The sequence below is a fragment of the Eutrigla gurnardus genome (genome assembly GCF_963514095.1).
Source record: "Eutrigla gurnardus genome assembly, chromosome: 9".
In the NCBI taxonomy this organism is placed as follows: Eukaryota; Metazoa; Chordata; class Actinopteri; order Perciformes; family Triglidae; genus Eutrigla; species Eutrigla gurnardus.
Genome location: NC_139923.1, coordinates 556567 through 581323, shown reverse-complemented (window position 1 = coordinate 581323; position 24757 = coordinate 556567). Strand labels below are relative to the sequence as shown.

Here is a 24757-nt window from a genome sequence, read left to right as displayed (position 1 = left end):
AGGCTACATGTCTGTTCCTAACTACACAAAAATACTAATTGAGTAATTATTACTTCAAGAAAATACAGAACGTATGTGGATGTTGAGATTGTTTAATGCATGCTGTGACATTAGCAATGCTTTCTAATTGCAGTTCCCCTATTCTAACACTGTATGCTGTGCGTAAGCATGGTCAGAATCCTGCTTATATTAACACACATTTCTAAGTTCAAGTACAAGTTGATAAATTATTTGAGTAGGAATGATTGTATGCACCCATTATGCGCCGTTGATAAATGAGGGCTTAGGCCTTCATCCACTGCCTGACCTGGGCTCAAGCTCGAACCTCCCTCCTCCGATCAGCTGAAACCTACCCTAGGGCCCTATGAAATCAGTTTGAATGTTTTCCAGATTCTGTTTTATTTTTTCCCAAACTTCCTAAACTTTTAATAGGGGACAATTCACAATAAATGCATTTCAATAGCATTATATACATTCATGGGCACTTTTTTAAAATCATTACTTCGGACCCCCAACTTTTATCGTGTCAATAGTCAGCACATCCACTCTGCACTATTTTCAGTTTCCACTTTGGTGAACCAGTTTATTTTTCTTTTTACATGTTTTTATGTGAGATTTTGCTTGTAGCTGGTCATCACTTCAATTATTGTGGGTTGAGTTATTCGTTTGTTGACAAAACAGTCAATGTACAGCACTGTCTTTTGACACAGTAAAAGTGGAGTGTCCAAAGTGATGACTTTATAAAGTCTGGGTCTGACACCATTCATGTATATAATACTGTTAAAAGGCATTTATTCGTATTAAAAGCATTGCATATTTTAATACTATTGTAATGCATTTACTGCGACTCCCCCATTAATCATTTGCATGGTTTCCCTTATTTTTATTCAATTAATGCCTTCAATAAGTCATGTTCTACTTGTGTTCAATTTGTTTTAAGTCTTGAATATATAGAGGGAACAAAAATGTTAACGCAAATATACCTTGACTGTCGCTGTTGCTGACGCAAATCGAAGCTGACTGTGGCAATATGCTATCGTAATTCGGTACCACCAGGCCTGAAAAAAACTATTAACTAAAAAAAAAAAAAAACGTATGAACACAATATGCAGATATTTACCATGGTATCCTGTGCCATTGTCAGATCCTGAAGTACCTGTTCTATGATGCTTTCAGCCAAAGAGACACTCAGTGTTTGTCTCAGTTCACTGGATGGATGAGAACAAATGCATACATCTGATTGGAGCAAAATGAAGACCATTGTTGAAATGAACCAACCAAATGTTTACAGCAATAAAAACAGTATACAAATATTGATGTAAAGGGAAAAGGTGCAGAGTTGGCAGGTGGCTCTTCCCACTCCCATATAGGCACCTACATTGATATAGCGCTTTTCTAGCTTACTAGCTAATCAAGGCGCATCACATTACATTCACTTCATACACTGATGGCAGAGGAGCCACCTGCACATCAGGACATTATCTAATTAATAATTAAATAAACGACTCTTTTAAAAGGTGTGCGTCCCAATACGCCCATGTATGGTAGTTAACTGCAAGAGACAAATATTTTTGAGATCCCATTTGAATTGTACCATGAATTACAAATATGGTGTTTGTGAATTTAAAATGTAATTTTTCACATCCACAAAATGTCAGTTTGTCATACGTTTCTTGTATCATTTCGTTTAGTGTGAAACTGCTCTGTTAACTACATCTCTCGACAATGTACGTCACCAACACAGCCATTAGCTTGGCTTTGGTGCTAGCTAGCTTCTAACTAGCTATGTGCAATCATAAATGTAACATTATCTTATCCGATTTGTTTTATTCAGCAAATCTTTATCAGCAGGGAAGAGAAAGAATGTGCAAGACCTGGGGCCCGATCTTGCATCCAGCACATTGCACTTTCAAAACCAATCAACAACCCAAGTTTCATCACAATTTTCACAGCGGAGCTTTCCGACAAATACGCACGTTGGTAAGATATGAAACTAACTTGCGCTTCCCCGGGTGCTCGTTCGCTTGTGTCTGAACTTGTGCCACAAGAGGCGGCCCAGCAGGGGTAGGCGGCCCCGACACTGCCATGTGACCGCAGGCACTCCACGACCGCACATGAGTGAGGGCCCGTCACGACACGGCTTGCAGTTTTAATTAAATTATTATCACTGTTATAATAATTTTGTATAACCTCATGTCTTAAAGTTTTCTTTGTTCAGGTTACAGCTTTATGTGTTGAACTGTTTATTACTTTAGTATTCCCATGGCTGACCTAAATGTTATCAGAGGCCTGGTAGTCATGATGTCTTGTTCTACATGAAGGTTAACTGTCAGTGATGCGTTATCTCCTGTGCCTTTAAAAGACTCATGTCACAAACAGTGATTTGAGCACTTCCTCTGTAGCATCCTCACACGTTGTTGCATTGTAACTGCTCCTCTTGTACAAGATTAAAGTCAGACGTCGACTTTACTTATGTCTCCGATCTCCTCCTTGGGTGAATTTATTCGTTTACGGAAAAATTATTTTAACAATCACTGTCCACACACATTTATCAACACAATTCCAATTACTATATGTCGGCATGAAAGTAATTGTTAAATATGCAAATGCCCATATCGCTGAACGGCCGAGGTGTGCAGCACTTTAAATGTTGCTCTCGCAAAGAATTGTGGGTTGGCGTAATCTCCTTTCCTTTCGTATAGGAAGGTCCGTTGCATCCTATGCTAAAGCATTGGAGCTGCTTTCCTTTGCATTTAGAGAATTCGAACGGCTCTTATCATGGCCGCCACTTGTTTACTTCCGGGTCACTTCCTGACCTTCCTAAGCAAAATACACTATTCGACTGCACCCCAGGTGTGGGAAGGCTCACTCCTGGAGCTGATCTCCTCATCATGGGACAATGGGCCTCACAGGATATGCCTCCATCAAGTCAAGTTGCAGTTTCCATCCATGTCGGTACAAAATATCACTTTTGTAAATGTTCCTACTGTGGGACTAATAAAGGATTTAAGATCTTTAATACAACATTTTATATACAACTTCACCCAGGACCACACCAGAAAAACAGAATGGACAGAATGAGCAATTGTTACCAAAAGGTTTAACTTGTATTTGCAATATTTAGTTAAAAAAACAAATTGATACTTGGTGTTCATGTATCAATACAATACAATAACAATATGTAAGTTAATTAGGCAATACAGCATAGTACATAGTATTGTGTGGCAAACAATACTGTGACCTATGCTGTATCGCCTAATTAACTAACATATTGTTGTGTTTTAGCACGGCATGTGTTTTATTTGGACACATTTACCGCAGTCCAAACATAATTCAGGGCAGTCCAAGATATTAAACACACAACTACCTCTCTGTCTGTCACATCCATCATGTGAATTGCTAAATTAATTTGTGTCTTCTTCAATGGTAATAAAGTTATCTATCTATCTATCTATCTATCTATCTATCTATCTATCTATCTATCTATCTATCTATCTATCTATCTATTATTTCCAATGCCAAATATAATTTGTTGAATTTCACAGCATTATATTTTCCATTGTTTATGACATATTTTATTATCTATTTTATTAATTGAGAAAATAAATTGTTTATTGAGCTCCTTCTGTGCTAAATATTAACACCACATTTCCTTTGAGCTGAGACAGGGTTTTTCAGCTTTTCAGTTTGAGACGTTTTTGCTTTACAGTGAGTGGAGAAGGTCCATAACATTGAATTCTGATTACATGTACCATCAATTATTCTCCATTACTGTATGAATACTGATTATTCAGTTGTAAATTAGGTTCTTTCAAGATATTGTAATGACAGTATTTTTACCGCAGTCTGTTGCTGATGATGGGCCCAGTGATCTCAACCAGATTGCTTCTCAGGAATGTGCATGCCTGTCTTCTTCTTTTGGACAAATTCTCTGACAGACACTCACACACACTAGACCGATGGACGACCCAAGGACACACCGTCTCTGCATAGTTCATCAGGCCTTGAGACAACTCCTGCAACACACAGACTCGAACTTGAGACTGGCCAAAACTGAGCATATATTTCCAATTCAGAGCATTAATATAGCCATGGAGGGATAATCTGTAGACCTTGATGCTCTGGATTGGGCGTGAGTTGCTGCCCCATGGCGGGAGTTTAAGTATCTTGGGGTCTTGTTCACGAGTGAGGGAAAAATGGATTGTGAGGTGGCAGCAGTCATGCGGACAGAAGCATGAAGTCTGAAGGTAAAAGCTCTCAATTTGTCAGTCCATCTATGTTCCAAACCTCAAACTATGATCATGAACAATTCTCTCTTCTATTCACTGAGGAAGCCTCCTCGACTCTGCTATCCTCCCTCTCATCCTCCTTGGACACCCCTTTCCTCTTTACTCCAGACCAGCACAATTTTCTCCACCTCCCCTTTGGCTGTCTGAATCTCTGCAGGCTTGTAGAACCGAGCTACGGGCTGCAGAGAGAAAGTGGAAAGGATAAGACTGTGCAGATGACCTCTCTTGCAACCTTCAGCTCCTCAGATTTCACCTCTACTGTGTCAGCATCCAAATCTATCTTCTACCGGGATCAACTCCTCTGCCTCCAAACCTAGAAAACAATTTTCCGTGTTCTCTCCTCTCCTCACCCCGACACCCTCCCTCTTCTTCCTCCCTCACAGCTTATGACTTTGTCACTTACTTTACTAAGAAGGTGAAGACCATTAGCTCCTATTTTACCCCTACCACTTCCCTCACTTCCACCACTCCCACCTCTGTCTAACTCACCGACTGTAACTCACTCCCCTGAAGATGTCCACAAACTAATTATGTCTAACCATGCCATCACCTGCCCCTTTGGCCGCATTCCTTCTTCCCTCTTACAAGCCGTCTTGAATGACATCCTGCCATTCCTCACCACCCTCATCAACTCCTCTCTCACTTTAGGCTTTATTCCAGTGTCCTAGAGTCAAGCCTCTCCTTAAGAAACCTACCCTTGACACCACTAAATGTAATGTAATTATGAGCTTTGGGTAGTGACTGAAAGAATGAGCTTCCTCTGTAGGGTTGCTCAGCCTTAGAGATAGGGTGAGGAGCTCAGACATCCGAAGGGAGCTTGGAGTACAGCAGCTTGAAAGCAGCCAGTTGAGGTGGTTTGTGCATCTGATCAGGATACCTCCTGGACACCTTCCATTAGAGGTGTTCCAGGCATGTCCAACTGGGAAGCGGCCAATGGTAGACACAGAAAAAACTGGAGGGATTATATAGCCCATCTAGCCTGGGTCTGGGCCTGCTGGGTTGCCAGCGTTGCTGGGGAGAGGGACGTCTGGAATGCCTAAACCGACTGTCCCTGTGACCCGGCACCAGATAAGCAGAGGACAATGGATGGATGGGATTACTGAACGGGCCCAGTGGGCCAAGGGCCAAATTGTCAGAGCAGCTAAAACTGCATGTCAATCAAAAGTGTCAGATGCCTCTAGAAGCTGAAAGACAAGCAGGATGTTGGAGAGACATGTCTATGATTGGCTCATTTTATATTGTCTGTGTTTCATCATAATCACAGACCTATTCTCCCTATAGTGTGCACTTCAGATTGAACCATTAGTGTTACAAAATCGGGTGAATCTGTGTTATTAACTAACTAGCCTCTGATAGGAATGTGCTTTCCTACACTGTGACAAAGCATTAAGTTGTTGAATTTTACTCATTTAAGGGCAGCTAATTAGCTTCCTAATTCCATTACAGAGCATAAAAAGCACCACATGAACTGCCATGCTCGGTCTACAGCACTTTAACATGTAGCCCCTCAAGGCCCCCATGTTGTCATCCCATCATCAACTGTCATGATTCGTCACATTTCTTCTCAAACATTGTGAAGTCAATTAACGAAATTAAGAGAAGTTATCCTTCTGGAAATGAAAAGAGCGAAAAAAGAAGATGAAGATAAAAGAAGGCAAGACAGTGGTAAGTGGAGCAGATTATGAAGATTAGCTAAGCATAAAAATAAGTAACTAAATGCTGTCATTTAGTCTAGCTTTACCTAACGGGGTGAATCTAATGGTTTATATATGGTTTTAATTATATCACTTTTTTGAACTTTCCTCAGGACTTTTAAGGAAGTTTCTGACAGCAGCAAAGGAGAAGGATGAAGTTCCAAATGCTGATAATGACAACTGTTAGTTCAGTATTCCACTTTATTGATAACATATAACATGCCCTCTAACAAAATATGCCGCGTTCTTTTTTGTTATATCAGTTCCATCAACGTCCCCCATATTAATGTGAACACGGACTCATTTTCAGTGGGGTGCAATTACACAGTAATTGAGTACATAGCAGCATTTGTACATGGCATGGCATGTAAAGCAGATTTGGCAAAATAAATGCTTTATGTATGGATGAACACTGGCCTTATAATGTGGGTTGTTTCAATTTCACAACATTGAAGTTATTTAGGATTTTATTGTTGTAAAATAAAGAGTAGACACGGTCGCGCACATCCAGTTCAAAAGGTGCTGGCCTCAAAATTGTAGACAGGAAAAGCAAGAAGAGGAGACCGCACACATCAGCTCCCTTATGTGCAGATTTATTAGCACATCAATAGTAACGTTTCGAGCTCATAGCTCTTCATCAGACTAGATTGTTGTAAAATAAGACATTTTTGTACAAGACACTGTTTTGGTCAGATTATTTATAACACAATGGTGATGAACATTGGTTGGAGTGGCCCCCTAGGAATTTTTGCCTAGGGCCCCAACAGACACTCAAATGGCCACTGATAGTGTGTACAGTGGGTGTATTTAATTGTGTACCTGTATGCTTTTGTTGAACTCATTCGTGAGTGCAGCAGCAGCGTCAGTCAGGATGCAGCTCACCAGGTTTCTATCAGGGGCACACTTCCTGTCTGCATCATACAGACAGGGAAGCAGCTGCATAGGGGGAGCCAACAAAAACATTCGTGGCAAAAAGCATCACTGACTATGTTTACATGCACACTCATATTCTGTTTGGATTTTCTGAATTAGACGTAATTCTGAATGGATCATTTTCAGATTAAGACGTGCAATATGTTTAAAATATTCAGGACATGTGTAGCCCGTCTACCCTGTAAACAGTAGAAAGGGGCCCTGAGTTCTTTATCACTATTTATTTTGTAGAGTTATTCAGATTACTTTTACTTTATTAATCTTAGGCAACTAAATAAACTAGGGTTGGGCCGATACGGGGCTAAACCGGTAGAACCAGCCTTGTCCTTGACCGGCCTTGTCCTTGTCCGTGTCCTTATGACATGTCCAACGTGTCTTTCATTAGTAATAAGCAGCAATAATCATGTGTGTTCTGCAAAGCAAAAAGTAAAAAGAGACACCGTTGCGGCGTTACGCCAAAGTTCTTTATAAACGATTGCGGCATATTTTTGTTTCTTCTATTGATTGTTTTATTCTATTTTAACTGTAAAGTTCCTTTTAGAACCATGAAATATCTCTCTATAAATTAATTATTAATATAAATTTTCATCAGCAACAGTTTAGTAGGAATATTGTTTTTTTAGGAAAAGGACAACAAACTGAATATTTGGTGCATGTAAAAATAATAATTTATGTATAATTTACACAGTTCAAATAAAATTCAGTTCCACCAGATTGTGGCCAAACCCATGTGAGTATCCAGTACCTTGATGGACGCCCTAGCATTGTGCAGCACCTCCTGTGCTGCCAGGACGTCAGCTTGGGCCTCCTGAATGTCACAGTGGATTAAACGTTGAAGGCCATCCTCCAACTGCTGACACATACCAAGGACCTGCTAAAATGGAAGACAACTGAGACAGACACAGCTGGAGATACAGACCAGGTTCCAAAGTGCCTTAAACCTCCATTCTTACTAACAGCAATCAGGGGGCGGCTCATTGTAAACATGAGTCACAAATAGGTAGACCACAGTCTGGGACCCATCTGTCAATAATCCAACATCGGAGTGCAATGTGAACCCAGAGTGCTTCATGTTCACTATGCACAGGTCAAAACAACAGCAATGTTGAAGCAAACCATACATGCACAACAAATGCTGACTAATCACTCTGAGTTAGTTTTGAGGGCGTAAGGTACCGAGTGTGAAACTAACACTTAATTGTTACAATTTGGTAACCTAAAAATGTCTTACTTTGTGCCCCCCCCACTCCCAAAGTTAGATGGCGAGGGGCCAAGTCACTTCAAAACTGTCCAAAAACCAATGGGTGATGCAATGGTGATTATTCCATGAGTAGTCTCCTTCAAAATCCTGTTCCCATAAAACTAAGCTGCACTCTCAAATATATTTACAGGGAAACATAGTTTTCTAACTTGGTCGGGATAAGACTACACAACAATGTACAACAATAGTAAGGATCAGTAACAAAAACAACATGATTTGGTTGACCCACCAAAACGACAGTTAGGGCCATGACTGCACCGTCATGCCTGGGTGAGTTTCAATATGTTGGTGAACGAGTCTTGTGCATCTGTGCAGGGGGGAGGACTCTGCCACTCTGCAAAATCTGCTGCCCGCACGTGGCCACTTGCCCGCTCAGCTCCGCTCGTGTTGACTAGAAGTATGTGCGCACGCCGGAGGAACCAGACGGGAAGCGAGCCGGTACTTCAAAATAAAAATGCTGCTGTGTGCTTTTACTGCCCGCTCACTCAGCTCCACTCGGGTGGCTGTAATTAAGCTGACGAACGGTTGACGTTCCTCTTGCATGTGATGTTGATATTTCACCTGCGTGGCTCGCGAAGTTCTTGGAACCATCACAGCAGAGCAATCGCTCTGATCCACAGACACGGGGCTAGCCGACTCTGCGCACTAGGGTGGCTGTAAGTCCATAAAAGCCCACCACGCGTCACTAGCGCTGTTTACACTGGGACTTTGACAGGGGCACAAAGGCCACCTTGGCCGTAAATGTAACATTTTTTCACAGGGCATCAGGGCCAAAGTGCCGTCGTGTAATTCCCACCCTGGTCGTCATTCACGAGCAAGGCAGGATTGGTGGATATTAGGCCCCAACTCATCACTCCCCATCACCGTACACACCAGAGACACATGTTCCACCTTTCTCTATGCTTTGAGGAGGGTGAGGTTGTAAATCTGCGTTGCCCTGCATGGGTGGGTGACATTGAATGGGACACAGTGTACAACTGCATATTGTGATGTCACCCACTTGCCGTGTGACCACAAAGGGACCTTGCCATTCGGCAAGTAATTTGGAGCTGGAAGAAGGGAGCAATACAAGTACTTTCTATCCACATACTCTATCAGGATGTATTGAACCTCATTTTTGCTCTAACCCTCGAGGTTTCCTACCGAACAGCAGTTTAATGGGAGGATATAACCACCTATCCCCACTAGCTCATTGAGTTCAGTGTCTTATTCAGGCGCTCCACCAGATCGTCAGTCTGATGGTGGTAAACACTGGTCCAAATAGACTTGATATATAGTACAGTTCATTGAGTGTTTGTGATATAAATTATGTTCCCTTGTCAGTCAGAATCTCTTTCGTGGAGGGCCTTCAGGTGCTGTTGGTTGCTGGCCACTTGCTCATACTGCATGGCCGTGATCTCTGCCAGCATTTGTCCCAGCACCATCACTGGTTGCTGCAAGTCTGACATTCTTTGAGCTTTCCTACATTGGGCACTAATGTGGCAGGTGCTGTAACCACCAGGGTTGATTCCCGTGCACACATGCAAAAACAAACCACTTTAACTTTAACAAAAATTGGAGCTATGAAGCAAACCCACAGTTCTCATTGCAGTCACTCCCCCACGGTGTTTCCGTGTGTGCTCCGGGTCTGCCACAGCCTCAGCCACCTACTATGGAGAATAAAAAAGCTTGTCAACCACCAGCATCTACACCAATCAGCTGACACTGCTCCCGTGAGCCACCTCCACACACCTCTCTCTCCTGTAGCTGGATGCTGCGCCATGCCCACCTCCACAGTTAGTTTTAGGGCACAATCACACTTGGGCCAGTTGATCCGTACCGTGCCAAAGCCTGATTGTCCCCCCTCCCCAGTCCCCCGCCGGCCTGCGCTCACATTGCTCCAAACCCAACTGGGCCTAAGCAAGATTGCTTTTTGTACAGACGTCATGACGTTGTAATACGACACACGCATAGCTATGCAGTTTCCAAGAAGCGCCACCTCAAAGTCATCACCATAGAGAACAACAGAGAGAACATGACTTTGTGCCTGGAACTGGGTAGGGATTGCCTAGTTTGAGTGCGGCCTTAGGCAAAACTACATAGTTTTAGGTAACAAAATGTTATAGTTATGTTTGGGTAACAAAAGTACATAATTAGGTTTAGACAAAAAAGCCCACATCATTGTTAAATGTGGCTTAAAATTACTATGAAATTGAAACAAAACAAAAGCGTAAAAAAATAAAAGTACTTTATCTTTCGGCAATGAAATTACTACTCCAATGGGACTCTACATCCCTAACATCAGTCTCCTTGTGAAAGCCTTGTGTTTTTTAACCCGTCCCCCATCCAGACCTCCTCTCTACATGTATTTCAATGGAATCCTACGTCCAATAGTTCAAGAGAAAACGTAACAAAATCCACATCAAAATACATTACATTTCCCTTTAAGTGTAATTCACAATGTAGTTATGTGATGTGAGACCCAGGCTGTACCTCTGTGGAGCCTTGCTTAAACAATTTAATACTTGATTACACTACATTAGAGTTAACTTTGTTCACTTGATGTTAACTTTTTGTTAATTCTTACCTTCCCAGATTGTTGAACTCTGAAGACTCGCTGAGGTTCCACTCTTTCAGACTTTCTCTGGTTATTTCTGTCTAAACACTGCTGAATCTTCACACACGTGCACACACACACACACACACACACACACACCAAAAACATTTACATTATAACATTTAACCAGCATGTTACATGCAGTACCATTCACATTAAAAATATTTTCCAGACTAGATCATTGGATCGTTTTTAAAACTTTCCATTAATTTGTGAATCATTTACTTCCCATATTCATTTTCATATTGCAAAACAAACACTGACCTTGTGCAGGGCCTCTTTTGTTCCGTCAGGGTTGCTACGGTAACTCTGTGTGATGTCTGCCAGGCCAGATACCTGCTGCAGAGTGAAGTTTCTGCACAACATAAAGGCATCAAAATTTACATCAACTTTGTCGAGATAGGGTTCGAGGAATACTTAACCCACAATATGACCATCTGCTTATCCATCACTCACCCCATCTTACTTTTAATACATTAAGGAGAGGAGACTTTTTTCTTTCTCTGAGAAATACCAAAACAGATCTAAATCACTGTACTTGTGTTTGATTTGATCTTATTTTTTCACATATTATCATATTATAATTTTGTTATGTTATGTTACTTTGTTTTCTTTCTGTGTTAACAGCTCTTTCTTCTCCCCTCCTCAGTCTGTGCACTGTGTGTGTGTTGTGTGTGTGTGTGTGTGTGTGTGTGTGTGTGTGTGTGTGTGTGTGTGTGTGTGTGTGTGTGTGTGTGTGATAAGCTGCAGGTGGTGATGTCTCCGATTGGCTCATATGATGGGATTGCTGCAGGGTGATTGGATAACGGGGGGGATTTAATCCTGGTATCTCCTATTTCTAAACTCCGAAGCTTGAATTGTAAATTGCTGTTTGGCTGACCATTCTTGGGAGTGGGAAGAGCAAGGACTATCGTGTTGCGTCCAGACTTCCCTTACACCAGGGACGTAACAATTTACATATAGCTCCTATGTCTGTTTGAAATAGTCATTATCCAAATTTTGTAACACAAAATAATAACAAAAACAAAACAAAAAAGAAAACAAAACATAATACCTCTAGATCACTTTAAATATCCAACTCCATTCCTTTATATTTGTCCATAAATAACTGTTTATAACTGCGTTTGAATGTTTTTATGTTTACACTGAGTTTCAAAGCCAGCTCAAGGCTGTTCCAAAGAGACACCCCACCAAAGGAGATCCACGCTCTTTTGAGTTGTACGTACAAAAGGTCGTTTTAATATCAACTGCCCTCTCAACCCATAACTCTCTCTACTAGAGAAGATCATTTGGATGTTACCAGGCATAGTGTTCTTTATTACTTTATACATAAATTGACCAGTTTTAAATCATGCATCATAAGCATGATGAACTACCCTCATAGATTGTTTCTGCAATTTTTACTTATAATATTCCATGTGTCATGTGGTTACATGTATTCTGCACTTATGTCATGTCATGTGTTACATGAGTTGTAAAATGCATCTTGTGACACCAGTATAGCTGGCAAGTCAATATGGATCTATAGACACTGATGAGTGGCTTCAAACACCACATTCTGGACAAAGTTTGCCGTCTGCACAAACAATGGAGCAATGGTTGTCTGATGACATACCACTAACTGTATAAAAAGCCATCCTCAAGACTGAAGAATTGGTCAAACTCTTAAGGAGTCTGCCCCTATCTGGCCAGATAGTTTGCTCTGAAGCTGTATGTTGGTGACGCGGTCCGCTTGGACACCCTGTTTGTGAGGGCTTTAAATTATTAGACTTTGTCTGTTTACAGTCTGTCTGTAGTGACTGCTAGCCTGTTTGGACTCTCTTATTTAATAAATGACTCAAAGCTCTGTTAGGAGTAGTATTCTTATTTTTCACCAGGAAATCATAAACCCATTTCCACCACAAACTTGGCGACGAGGATCACCTCACAGCGATAGGGTCCCGGGTTTGATTTTGCATGTTCTCTCCGGGTTCTTGGCTTTTTTCCAAAGTCATGCAGGACTATCATAAAATGGGTTTATGATAGGTTAATTCATGACTCTAAATTGCCCGTAGGTGTGAATGTGAGTGTGAATGGTTGTCTGTGTCTACATGTCAGCCCTGTGATAGACTGGTTACTGCCTTTGACCCCCCCCCCCCCGGGACCCTGAATACATGATAAGTGGTAGACGATGGATGGATGGAGAAAGCATCTCATTCAAATCCGCATCCAGACGAATCCACTGAAAACGACACAGCGCGCTGTAGTACATATTCCAGGCCTATATGCGGCGCTGTTTCTGCTACAAAAACGCAGAAGAAAAGATGGAGCTTGACCGGATGTTTGCCGTTGCCGTTGCTAACACGTGAAAGTTACGGCTTCTAGCCACCCGACCACCCGATCAATAAACACCCATAAGATGACAATTTGGCCTGTATAAATAAAACCAACAATAAGCATCAAAAGCCGTCATCCTAAGGAATTTGACGAGGCATTGTCGCACGTTGGATTAATTAGAAAAACAAATGCCTACATTCATGGGAAGTTAGCTAGCGGTTGTTTGTTGCATCGTAATAAAGTAGCAAATCTGCGACTTTTTCAAGGAATATTGTCCCCCTCTCTCGGCACCGTTTTTTTCATACAGTGGCCCTGATACGTATCAGAATATCTGCTACGAGCACATATAATAGGCCGCTGTTGTTGTTGTTACAAGACGTCGCGGGGGAAGAAGTCAGGCTCGAGGAGCTGGGCGATGACGTCAGCGTATTCGTTTTTGCCGTCTACACGAAAACGAACACGAAACGGAGGGGTGCCGTTTTTTTCTTTTTCAACCTGAGAGCTGGTTTCAAAAAAGTGTGTTTTCAGGCAGGCCGAAACGCACAAGACTTCTGCGTTTACGCACAAAAAACGTTTTCATGTGGACATGGCTTAAGTAGTCAATCACATCATCAGGACCTAACACCCCGGTGCGAGGGGAGGAGTGCAGATTGGGTTCTGCCCACACTCCGAGCTTCAATACACGTCAAGAAGGTGTGACAGTTGTGGTGTCGTAGGAGACATTCTCTGTCCAACAACAGCAGCCATGGCACCCTTTCAGGTTGCATGGTTGGAGTTTGCGTGTTACTATCATTAACTAGTAATGGTACTTTTCCTCACCTGTGAATTACAGCATGTGACACGATCCCTAACATATATATATATACTTTTTTTTTTTTCGTTTGATGGATGAAAAAAATTTGAAACGGACTCAGCGTGCAAAGGTCTTAAAGGGACCGTGTGTATTTTAAGTATATCTTCATTCATAAATAGGTCCTCATAAGTGTATAATTACCTCTGCCAATAACCTGATTCATCCTCGTAAGCAAAGAATTTCTTATTCGTATTGGACAGGTAAGTCCTCAGGAGGCTTCCATGTCGTTCCGCCATTTTGAAGACTATAACCGCTGAGGAGGGACATGACGCCTTAACGCAATTTCCTTCAGAGCCAGCGTGAATGAAAGGAGATCACTTCAGCGAGAGGCACTTCCAGACACGCAGGGTGGCACACAGGACCTGCTCTCCCCCGGGGCAGACAGCGACTTCTACCAAGCTTTTTTATCCAGCCGTGATGTATTAATCCCAGGGACCGGTGCGCCCACGTACCGCTGGAGCTCCCAGAGAGCAACATTTAACAAGCATTTTCATTCGCCTGTGGTGATCCTGGACACAACCACTTGCCTTTTACAGTCATTGTTGTAGAGCAATATAAGCACTTTAGTAACATTCATTTGTGTTTCTTGTGTGTCTAGTTGTTAGTTGATGCTATAGGCTATGACATAGTAATGGAAGGCTACCAAAAATAAATCAATAAAAACATGCCAACATAAATCACTATCTTGCTCGAGGAGTAATTACTTATACATGCTCACAGATGTTTGTTTGAAAACCTCATCACCTGAAAGAATACTGGTGAAGTGGTATTGGATGACAAAGTGGTATTGGATGACATGTTGTCATAGATTCTTGGTACATAACAACAGCAAAGTGATGCGCGAGTGGGCACTATTCGTCTGAATGCAAAATACTATTTTACCACGAGATGGGAGTAATTCCTACACAGTCTCTCTTTAAGTCTGAAATTAACTACATTAGACACGCCATTGAAAACAACTACTGTGTTGTTTGCTGAACTCTGCCACTGAAATACCAAACTTAATTATCAATCACCTGCACCCAGAATGCACCTCTGAAAACTACTGAATCCAATTAGATCACTTAGAGTCGGAACGCAAGTTGGAAATTACCTTTTTTTTCCAATACATTTTGACTTTACAACATTGTGGAGTTATTGTAAAAAATCATATCTTCTTATAGTCAACATAATAATTTGAATTATTATAGTCTTTTCCTTTTTTCTCTAAACAACGCCAGGGTTGCGGACTAACATATGAGCTTTGCAGGTCTCCAGCATGTGACCATTTGGGCGCACATGTGACCAAAAATCAGTGAAGGGCAACTAAATATGTTCCTTGGTCGTACCGGTACACCAAACTTTTAGCAGGTCTGTTTATGTGTGGAGCGTAATGTTTTTTCCCCAGCACTATACAGCAGAGGAGAAATACCACAGTCTGAGCCAATCAGTGGTGGATCAGAGTATAGAAGGGCCTTTCTTCGCTGATTGGCTCTGACCCTGGTCTCTTCTTCGCTGAATGTTGTGTAGAAGACTTAATATACAAGTGAAACTGTAGTTATCCTTATTCCAGAGAACTGTACAGCAGACACAACATCATCAGCGGAGTTAACCGCTTCTCCACCTGTCTCCCCTTGCACAGTAAGATGCCAGTCATTTCTCATCAGGTACCGAGCTGGTGTAGCGAAGCGGTTCACCAACATTATGCATTTACTGCAAACAGTAAGAGCAGAGCCTGGCTGGGAACGCTGCTTTTACCGTCGAGCATCGTTGTTCAGAAGTGTTAAAAAGCACCAGAAACACAACCGATACCGTGACAAGTGTGTGCCCCCCCTCCTGTTTAGTCATTGACCGAATGTGTTAAGAAATGACCAGTGTTTATGGGAACTGTAAAGAAAAGATGCAAAGGGTATTATTGCTGAGCCTAACGACACAGCAAAACATTTTGGGTGCACCTAAATGATGTGTTGGTGCGCCTAAATGAAAAAGTTAGGTGCACCAGTGTGACCAATGTAATGCTTTTGTATGAATTGATCTTATCTTGAATATAAGTTATCTTGATAACCCCAAATCCTGCTACCGAGTACAGATCTGAGATTTGAACTTTGGTGTGAACAACAATGTTTGAGAGGCAGTTAGAGTGCTGTAATTACAATATACTGAATTTAGCTTACAGTACAATACAGAAGCTATGTCCATTTTGTCTGATACTGTTATGACTATATGAGTATTGAGAATACACACTGCATTTGTGTTCATAAGCTATGCTGCAAAGACTAGAAGAGAGTATAGTGTATTATATTCAGTGTTGGGGAAGTTACTCTAAAAAAGTAACTAGTTAAAGTACTAGTTACTTCTCCCAGAAAGTAACTAAAGTAGTTACTGAGTTACAAACTCTAAAAGTAACTAGTTACTTTGGAAAGTAACTATTGCGTTACTTTCAAATAATTTTTAAATACTGATAATTTGGACCCCATCTCCATCCCTCTTTGACGGAACTTAAAATGCATGTGTGTGTTCAATTATTTATGATAAATCTGAGTATTATAAAAAAATGGATACTCAATACGCCTTCGCCCAATAGGAAGAGGGTCCCGGGTTCGATTCCCGGGTCGGCCCCGGGTTCCTTCCGTGTGGAGTTTGCATGTTCTCCCCGTGTAAGCGTGGGTTCTCTCCGGGTTCTCCGGCTTCCTCCCACAGTCCAAAGACATGCAGGATGGGGATAGGTTAATTGGTGACTCTAAATTGCCTGTAGGTGTGAATGTGAGCGTGAATGCTTGTTTGTCTCTACATGTTGGCCCTGCGATGGACTGGCGACCTGTCTAGGGTGTACCCTGCCTTTGCCCAATGACTGGGATCGGCTCCAGCCCCCCCCACGACCCTGAATACAAGATAAGCGGTAGACAATGGATGGATGGATGGATACTCAATACAGAAATCCACAGTGCACAAATCTAAACAATTTTAACGTTGCTGTGGGAATGTGAGACTGGCATCTAATAAAATGTGATGGACTATGGTAGATATTATAAGCACTATGCTTGTAGAGTGGATTGACAAAAATAACACAATATATCTATTGGAACTTTTGTTATTTATTGCACCTCAACAGGTCACAACTAAGCAAAATTAAATTATGCTTGTTAAGCAATGTACCAAAAATAAATAATAAATATATTTACTCTTTGTAGTGTAAATTAGGGGGGAAAAAACAGTAGACATACTGTACGTATGTTTTTATGTGGCACACCTAAGACTGTGACCACATTGATTTGATTTTGATTTGATACAAATTCGGCAGGTTATTCAAATATAACCATTTGAATTGGTATATGTATTTTTTTTGTATTTTCGTTTATATTTAATGAGGGAACAGGTTACAAGATAATCAGAGCAGAGTGTAATGTGTGACAGTGGGGCGGAACTTTTTTGTGTCACTCTAGTTGTTGCGGGGACGGTAAATAATGCGAGGCTTCCCCCGTCTTGTCAAACGCAATCTGGAGACGAACGAGACGCACCATGTCCTCATTTGCTGTGTCTTACCTGCTTTCCTTAACAGGACATATATCTGCCTTACGGTGCCCTATCCTGGGACCCGTAACATTTATGCAATGTAACTTGTGTGTGTCTGATCTAGTTGACTACTCGCTCGTACTGCTCAACTTTGATGGCACAGTGTAAGTAAGCAGACTAAGCACCCACCCAACTTCCCCTCTGATTGGCTCTTGTAATCTTGTGAGATGTTCCCAGTCTGCAGTGGTCAGTATCTAAGTGGTCCAAGGAAGTAAAACCAGATGAACCGGTGACAGGGTCATGGGCAGCCAAGGCTCATTGATGCATGTGGGAAGCAAAGGCTGGTGCGTGTTGCCCGATCCAATAGAAGAGATACTAGAGCTCAGTTTGCTGAAAAAAGTTCATGCTGGTTCTGAAAGAAAAAGGTGGCAGTTTGTAGCGTAGGGGGCTGCATAGCTGCAGACCAGTCAGGGTGCCCATGCTGACCCCTGTCCACAGACCAGTCAGGTTGCCCATGCTGACCCCTGTCCACAGACCAGTCAGGGTGCCCATGCTGACCCCTGTCCGCAGACCAGTCAGGGTGCTCATGCCAACCCCTGTCCACAGACCAGTCAGGGTACCCATGCCGACCCCTTTTCCTGCTCTCTCTCCCCTCTCGTCCCTTCGCGATTTGTCTTTCAGCGCAATGATGATGGAAAAATTTGCTCGGCTAGTGACCATCGCCTGTACACTACTTCTCACGATGCATTGTGTGAAACTTTGAGTGCACTATATAGGGAATAGTAACGCTCACTACACATTGAAACTCAAATGGCAAACTCCCTATATAGGGAGTAGGGAGTGATTTCAGACACAGCCAGTGTGATGCTTTGGGCGATGTTCTGCTGGCAAACCTTGGGTCCTGCCATTCAATATGGCTGTTACTTTGACACATACCAACAATGACACACAAGCATTGTTGCAGACCATGTAGACCCTTTCATGGAAACAGTATTCCCTGATGGCAGTGGCCTCTTTCAGATGGATAACATGCCACAAAGCAAAAATGGTGCCAATTCTAGATGAAAACAAAATGGACTCAGTGTACAAAGGCCTTGAGACTGAAAATTGTGGTAAGTGACATCTCTCTCTCTCTCTGAATCTACGATGCCTGTGTGTTTGGTACCAGGATGTAGCGTTTCTCACACTACAACAGGTCTTGCTCATTCTTTCTCTTCCCACACAAACATCACATTTGTGATGGAACATAGCTAAGTAAGCTAGCTAGCAAGTCAAGCTAACAGCTGTGTTGTGAGATGAGATGAGATGTAGTTCACTGAGCAGTTTCACAATAAACTAAATGATACTACGACAAGCTGAGACTTTCTGGACTGGAACAATAATCTTTTAAATGTACAAATGTTACGGCCCCCAGCCAATAGTTTTTGCATTTAGGCCCAAGTGAGCGCTCCTGTTTTTTGTTGTCCATCTCTGCTTGATTTACAGGTCCAGCCATTGGTTCTCCGCAGCTGCAGCCGATGAGCCTGACGAGCGGCCCAGTTTGAAATGGCAGTGCTCTTCACACAGCATTGGAGGGCTTTTGATCTGAGCGTGTATTTGAATGGTGTCTAGTTCACCATCTAGTCGTGTTTTGTTATCGTGTGTGTGTGTTAGTTAGCTGACCCTTTTTTGCTGTGCTTCGGCACTGTTCTTAGTATTCCCATTTTTGCCATTAATATTTCTTTTGGTAAGAAGCAGTAAGGGTGTAACTGCCATTTATTTTGATCCCCCTTTTTCTCCTGTTTTTGTTAGTTTAGGAAGTTATGCTTAGACCTTGTAATTTTATTTGTTCCTTTTTATTCCTCCCAGGGCAAGTTAGTCTGGTCGAGAAGATAGTTTCTTTTGTTTGTTATTCTGGCCTTGGTTCACCCTGAAGAGACGTGGTGTTGATTTTGTCCACCCTTTTGTAACATACACCTTTGTTCACTTTGACCTGTGCCCAATAAAGTCCAGCTTTTTGATTGTGAAACGTTGTTCTCTTCCTCATTTATGTTGTGCCCCTGTTCCCCTAGCCTGGGGCGTAACAACAAACATTTTGTGTAATTCATGGTACGATTCAAATGGTTAATTGTCTCTCTCCCTTAACTACCATACTTTTTTTTCTCTTTTTTTTCAAAATAAGGTCCCATGGGGGACACCGGAAGGGGCAGGGCTTAGCCTCTCTATATGTGTCTGCTTGTATATGAATGACCTTTCCAAGGCATCAGCCACATCCTGGAAACCCCTGGCAGTTATGTTGTTTCTGTCCCATGTGAGAGTCCTTGAAGGGGAGAGGGAGAGAGAGGGAGAGAGAGAGAGAGAGAGAGAGAGAAAATCAGGTAACATCAAATAAACACATCAAATACTAAACACTCTGGATCTGCACCAATCATGTACTGAATGTTAGTTTGAATGGAATGGGGACATTAGACGTGATAGTAATACATTTTGTCTGAAGAAAGGAAGGAAGCTGCTTTGTATCTTGTTGGTAAGTCAGAAACTAATTGTAGATTTGGGTTTAGGCATTCTGTGAGTAGAGCTAGTTGTAACATTTAGTCTTGTCTAGATAGCTTGTTGTTTAAATTCTTGTGAAGCTGTTCATACTGAGTGGGCAATTACCTAGTTTCAGCCAGCTCAGCTGTAGTGAATAGACTTGATTGGAGGGAGGGGCTAAACCTGCATGAGGTGAACCAAGCACTTAAGAGCTTGTCACTACAGCGTCAGCTGCAGCCTCAGGACAGCCAAATGAAGACAGCTGAACAAAGACAGGGGAGTCAATCGAGGAAGTCCATTGAGGTAGGCACCTCAACCACCACCCATTGCAGCCATGTGTCCTATCCCAGTCAGGACATCAAGCCGGAGAAGATTTCGCCAAAGACCCATCGGTCGAGGCTGTAACCCATCTAATCTCTGCAACCCACCATTCTCCACCTGTACAGAACTTGAAGTACTAGGGGGGCTATGGAACTGCAAGTCTGCAGTCAATAAAGCGGACACCATTTCAGCGTATGCCTATCTGCAGACTCTTCACTTCCTGGCCCTTATGGAGACAGGGATCACCACAGAAAACACTGCCACTCCAGCTGCCCTCTCAACTGCCTACTCGTTTTCACATTCCCCAAGACGAACAGGTCGAGCAGGAGGAACTGGACTCCTTATCTCACCTAGGTGGTCCAACCAGGTCCTTCCTCTGGACCACCTACCCCGATCTGCACTTGAATTCCACGCCATCTCTGTCACCCTTCCTTTCAAGCTCAACATCATAGTGATCTTGGCAACAGCCCAACAACTTTTCCGAACTCAACGACTCAACTCCTCCGGGGTTTGTTTACAACTGTCAACCCCGCTGTTCCGGCAGGGGAGGGGGTCTCGCGATAATTTACCGAGATACCTGGGAAGTCTCGCCACTGTCTGTCCCTGCCTTCAGCTCCTTCGAATCCACTGTATGCCAACTGCCTGGTCCTACTCCTACAACTATTGCAACTGTTTACCGCCCCCCGAAACCAAATAGCGAGTTTTTAAATGACTTTGCTGCCTTCCTCACACATCTTTCCACTCTCTCACCAAACACAATATTGCTGGGAGATTTTAACATACACATGGACAATATAAACCACGCTCTTACCAGAGACTTTACATCCTGCCTTGAGAGCTCTGGCTTTCAGGAGCACACCCATATTCCCACACACTCCAAAGGACACATCTTGGATTTAATATGCTGCTCTGGTGTCACCCCTATTGACTGTGCAGCAGCTGAACTCCCCATCACCGACCATTTCCTCCTCTCATTCAACGTCGATCTCACCCCCTCCATCTCCTTCCGTAATATTAAGGACATAAACATGGATTCTCTCTCCTCTAGTATTGACAACTTCATGGACATTGAAGACTTATCCACCCCTGAACAGCTGGTTTCATACTATAACACAGGACTTCATGATATCCTCAATTCCATCGCTCCACTCAAAACCAGATCTGTCTTTTTCTCCCTCTCTGCTCCCTGGTTTACGCCCGAACTTCGGCTCATGAAAGCTAAAGGCAGGCAGCTTGAGCGGCTTCACCGTAAGACTGGACTGACTGTTCACAAAGAGATGTACAAAAATAATTGTATTGCTAAATCCAAATTAAACTATTACTCCAGCATAATCTGTTCAAATGTAGGTAACACCAAGTCATTGTTTTCACTGTTCAACAATATCACTCGATCTCCAGTTTCCATACCACCCCATTTGTACTCAACTGCCTTCTGTAACTCTCTTATGTCTTTCTTCAACACCAAAATCCAGACAATCCATCAGGATCTTGGTTCAAACTCCTCCAGTGCCATTTCTGACCTCCACCCACCACTTTTCCTCCTTCGTGCTCCCCACCCTCTCAGAGATCTCTGACCTCATCCATAAGTCCAAGCCCACCACATGTCAGCTGGATCCCCTCCCCACAGTTCTGGTTAAATCCTGTCTCCCCTCTCTGGTCCCCCTCATTTCTGCCATCATCCACTCCTCTCTCACCACTGGAACTGTTCCTACATCATTCAAAACCGCTGCAATAACCCCAATCCTGAAAAAACCTGGTGCAGATCCTACCAACTTCAATAATTTTCGTCCTATTTCAAATCTGTCCTTCATTTCCAAAATGCTTGAGAAAATAGTCGCTACTCAACTCCACTCCCACTTATCACTTAACAACCTGTACGAACAGTTCCAGTCTGGTTTCCGTCCCCTCCACAGCACCGAAACCGCACTTTTAAAAATCACCAATGACCTCCTCATGGCAGCTGATTCTGGTCTAATCACTATTCTCATCCTCCTCGACCTGTGCGGCCTTTGATACCATCACTTCCATGTCTTAATGAAACGGAGGACTTCTATGTTAATCTTAGTCCCTCCCAGATCGATTCTCTTATAGATTAATCTGGAAGCCTACTGCGAACGACTCTCGACTCTGTTGCTCCGCTAAAACAGAAAACTATAAAGCATAGGAAGTTAGCTCCCTGGTATAACTCCCAAACTCGTAAATTAAAACAAAAATTGCGTAAACTTGAAACCATCTGGCGCTCCACCAAACTGGAAGAATCCCGCCTAGTCTGGCAAGACAGTCTTAAAACATACAAGAAGGCTCTCCTTAATGCCAGAGCAGCCTACTACTCATCTCTAATAGAGGAAAATAAAAACAACCCTAGATTTCTTTTCAGTACGGTAGCCAGGCTGACAAAGAGTCACAGCTCTACTGAGCCATGCATTTCTAGAGATCTTAGTAGTAACGACTTTCTGAACTTTTTTAATGATAAAATTCTAGCAATCCGCGACAAAATTACTTGCATCTTGCCTTCAATTGGAACCGCGTTACCCTCAAACTCAGGAGTTTAATAACTAGCATTAAGACCTGATATATATTTAGACTACTTTTCTCCAATCAACCTAAACCAACTAATGTCAATGATCTTTTCTTCTAAACCAGGGATGCCAGGGTGAAATTGGACAGGGGGCCAGATTTTGCAATGCATTCGACTCACGGTGACTGTGGAGACGGTGCGCCGCTGCCTCCCGCAAGCTCTCGAAAATCTTTTAAACTGAATGTTGTCGATCTAAAATAAAGACAGATTCAGCAACTGCATAGCTTATTTCTCGCATAAAATGTTTTCAGAAACACGTTTCGGTGAACTATTGTCGTAAAATAAGAGAGTTTTCAAACGAGCCGCCATGTTGGTCGGTTTGAAATCCGGGAGCAGACAGGACAGCAGTGAAAGCGGATCGTCCAATCAGGTGCAGCCATGAAGTGTGCACGTGATTGTATGAAGGAGAGCGCCTGTCAATCATCCTCCTTTGTAATGTATGTAATTTAGGCCTCATTGTGAGGCTATTTTGGTGCCAATGCAATTTATTTTTGATGTGTAGGCCTTCATGAATAATTTCAAATAGCCTACCTATCCATGTGTTGAGTCAATGTTTGGCCTTTTCAGTCCGAAAGTGTAATCCGGCCCCCTGAGGTCTCACTTGAAAAGAATCTGGCCCCCTGTCCAATTTCACCCTGGCATCCCTGCCGTAAATCCTTTAATATAGAACTCAGCCAAAATCTTCGCGACGCGAACCTGACTGAATGAATGGGAAGGGTGGAAATAACGCTGCCTGTCGACACTTGGCCCGGCCAATGTGACTGGCCGGTAATAGAATACAGGCCAGTATTAGAGGATTTACGGTATATATATCTTTTTTTTTAAATAGATAAAATAATAATTAAAAAAAAATATTCTCCCCTTATCACCCGCGGGCCGGGTGATAAGCACATTTATAATGTATAGCACATTTAAAAACCACAAGGGAAGCCAAAGTTCTTTACATTGTGACATAAAAAGAAAAGATTAAGGTAAAAGACAAACACATAAACACAAAGTCATTTTAGAAAAGAACAAACAAGAAAAGGCAAGGAAACAAGGCAGGGGCAGAGTAAAGGAACAGACCAGCTAACTGAAAGTGCTTTTAGGGAATGACAAATAAAAAATTAAATCAAGGTGAGTTAAAAGCAAGGGAATAAAAATGCATTTTAAAAGAGATTTAAAAACAGGAAGCGGGGAGGCCTGCCTAACATTCAAAGGCAGCTCATTCCAGAGCTTGGGTGCAGCAGCGGCAAATGCTCTGTCACCTCTGAGCTTCAGCCTTGTTTTGGGGACTGTCAGCAACAGCTGAGGGGTATTCCATCAAACTCGCTAAGTGCAAAGCCGGGCTAATTTCGATAAGCCTCGCTACCTTTAGCGAGAGTTGCGTTCCATCAACGTGACTTGAGGCACTCTCCGCTAAGTAACCATGGGAATTTATCCGACCAAACTAGCCTGCCCCGGGGCAGGCTAACCATCAGGCTTACTTTAGCGGGGGTTTCAGAGAAGTCCGTCTGTCGGAAACAACTGTACCAGCAGAAGGTTCCGCCAAGCCTAGTCCTCGTCAAAATTACATATATTAAGTACAAACAGACTATATTTTCATCAAGCGTCTAAGAATACACGCTTGCAATTAAAAAAATATGAATAAATCATTTATTTTGTTTAAGACCAACTGGCCATATCGTTATCTAAAGCCCCCAGTTGGGTGAGTGGTGATGCTCCTGCCCCCGGATGTGGGCATCGCAGGTTCACATCCCGGCGAAGACATCTCATGTGTGTTTTTTTTTGTTTTTTTGCCTGTATAATTGTCTTTAGATCAGAGAATTAGACCAACATTTTACCTTAACTATGATAAATATGTCATACAATTTCCCCAGAACCCAAATATAACTTGCAAAAACATGATAGGCATAAAGATGTTATTATTAATA

The 24757-nt window shown here is 42.5% G+C and overlaps 2 protein-coding genes across 10 annotated transcripts in view; both read right to left on the bottom strand.

Moving 5' to 3' along the window:
- The window catches only part of LOC311019025 (transcriptional repressor CTCF-like), a 198267-nt gene that overhangs the window by 15932 nt on the left and 157578 nt on the right, over positions 1-24757 (bottom strand). The gene's annotated exons all lie outside the window — the stretch shown is intronic.
- The window catches only part of carmil2 (capping protein regulator and myosin 1 linker 2), a 206229-nt gene that overhangs the window by 77139 nt on the left and 104333 nt on the right, over positions 1-24757 (bottom strand). For 7 of the 9 annotated variants that reach the window (XM_084018171.1, XM_084018176.1, XM_084018173.1 and 4 more), the window contains exons 22-28: positions 19665-19733; positions 11038-11128; positions 10744-10830; positions 7662-7790; positions 6803-6919; positions 3841-4016; positions 1121-1208 (exon numbers count right to left, since the gene is read on the bottom strand). In XM_084018171.1, coding sequence (XP_083874297.1) covers positions 1121-1208; positions 3841-4016; positions 6803-6919; positions 7662-7790; positions 10744-10830; positions 11038-11128; positions 19665-19733 — 757 coding nt within the window. The remainder of the gene's footprint in view (positions 1-1120; positions 1209-3840; positions 4017-6802; positions 6920-7661; positions 7791-10743; positions 10831-11037; positions 11129-19664; positions 19734-24757) is intronic. The other 2 variants (XM_084018172.1, XM_084018175.1) reach the window with 2 other exon arrangements.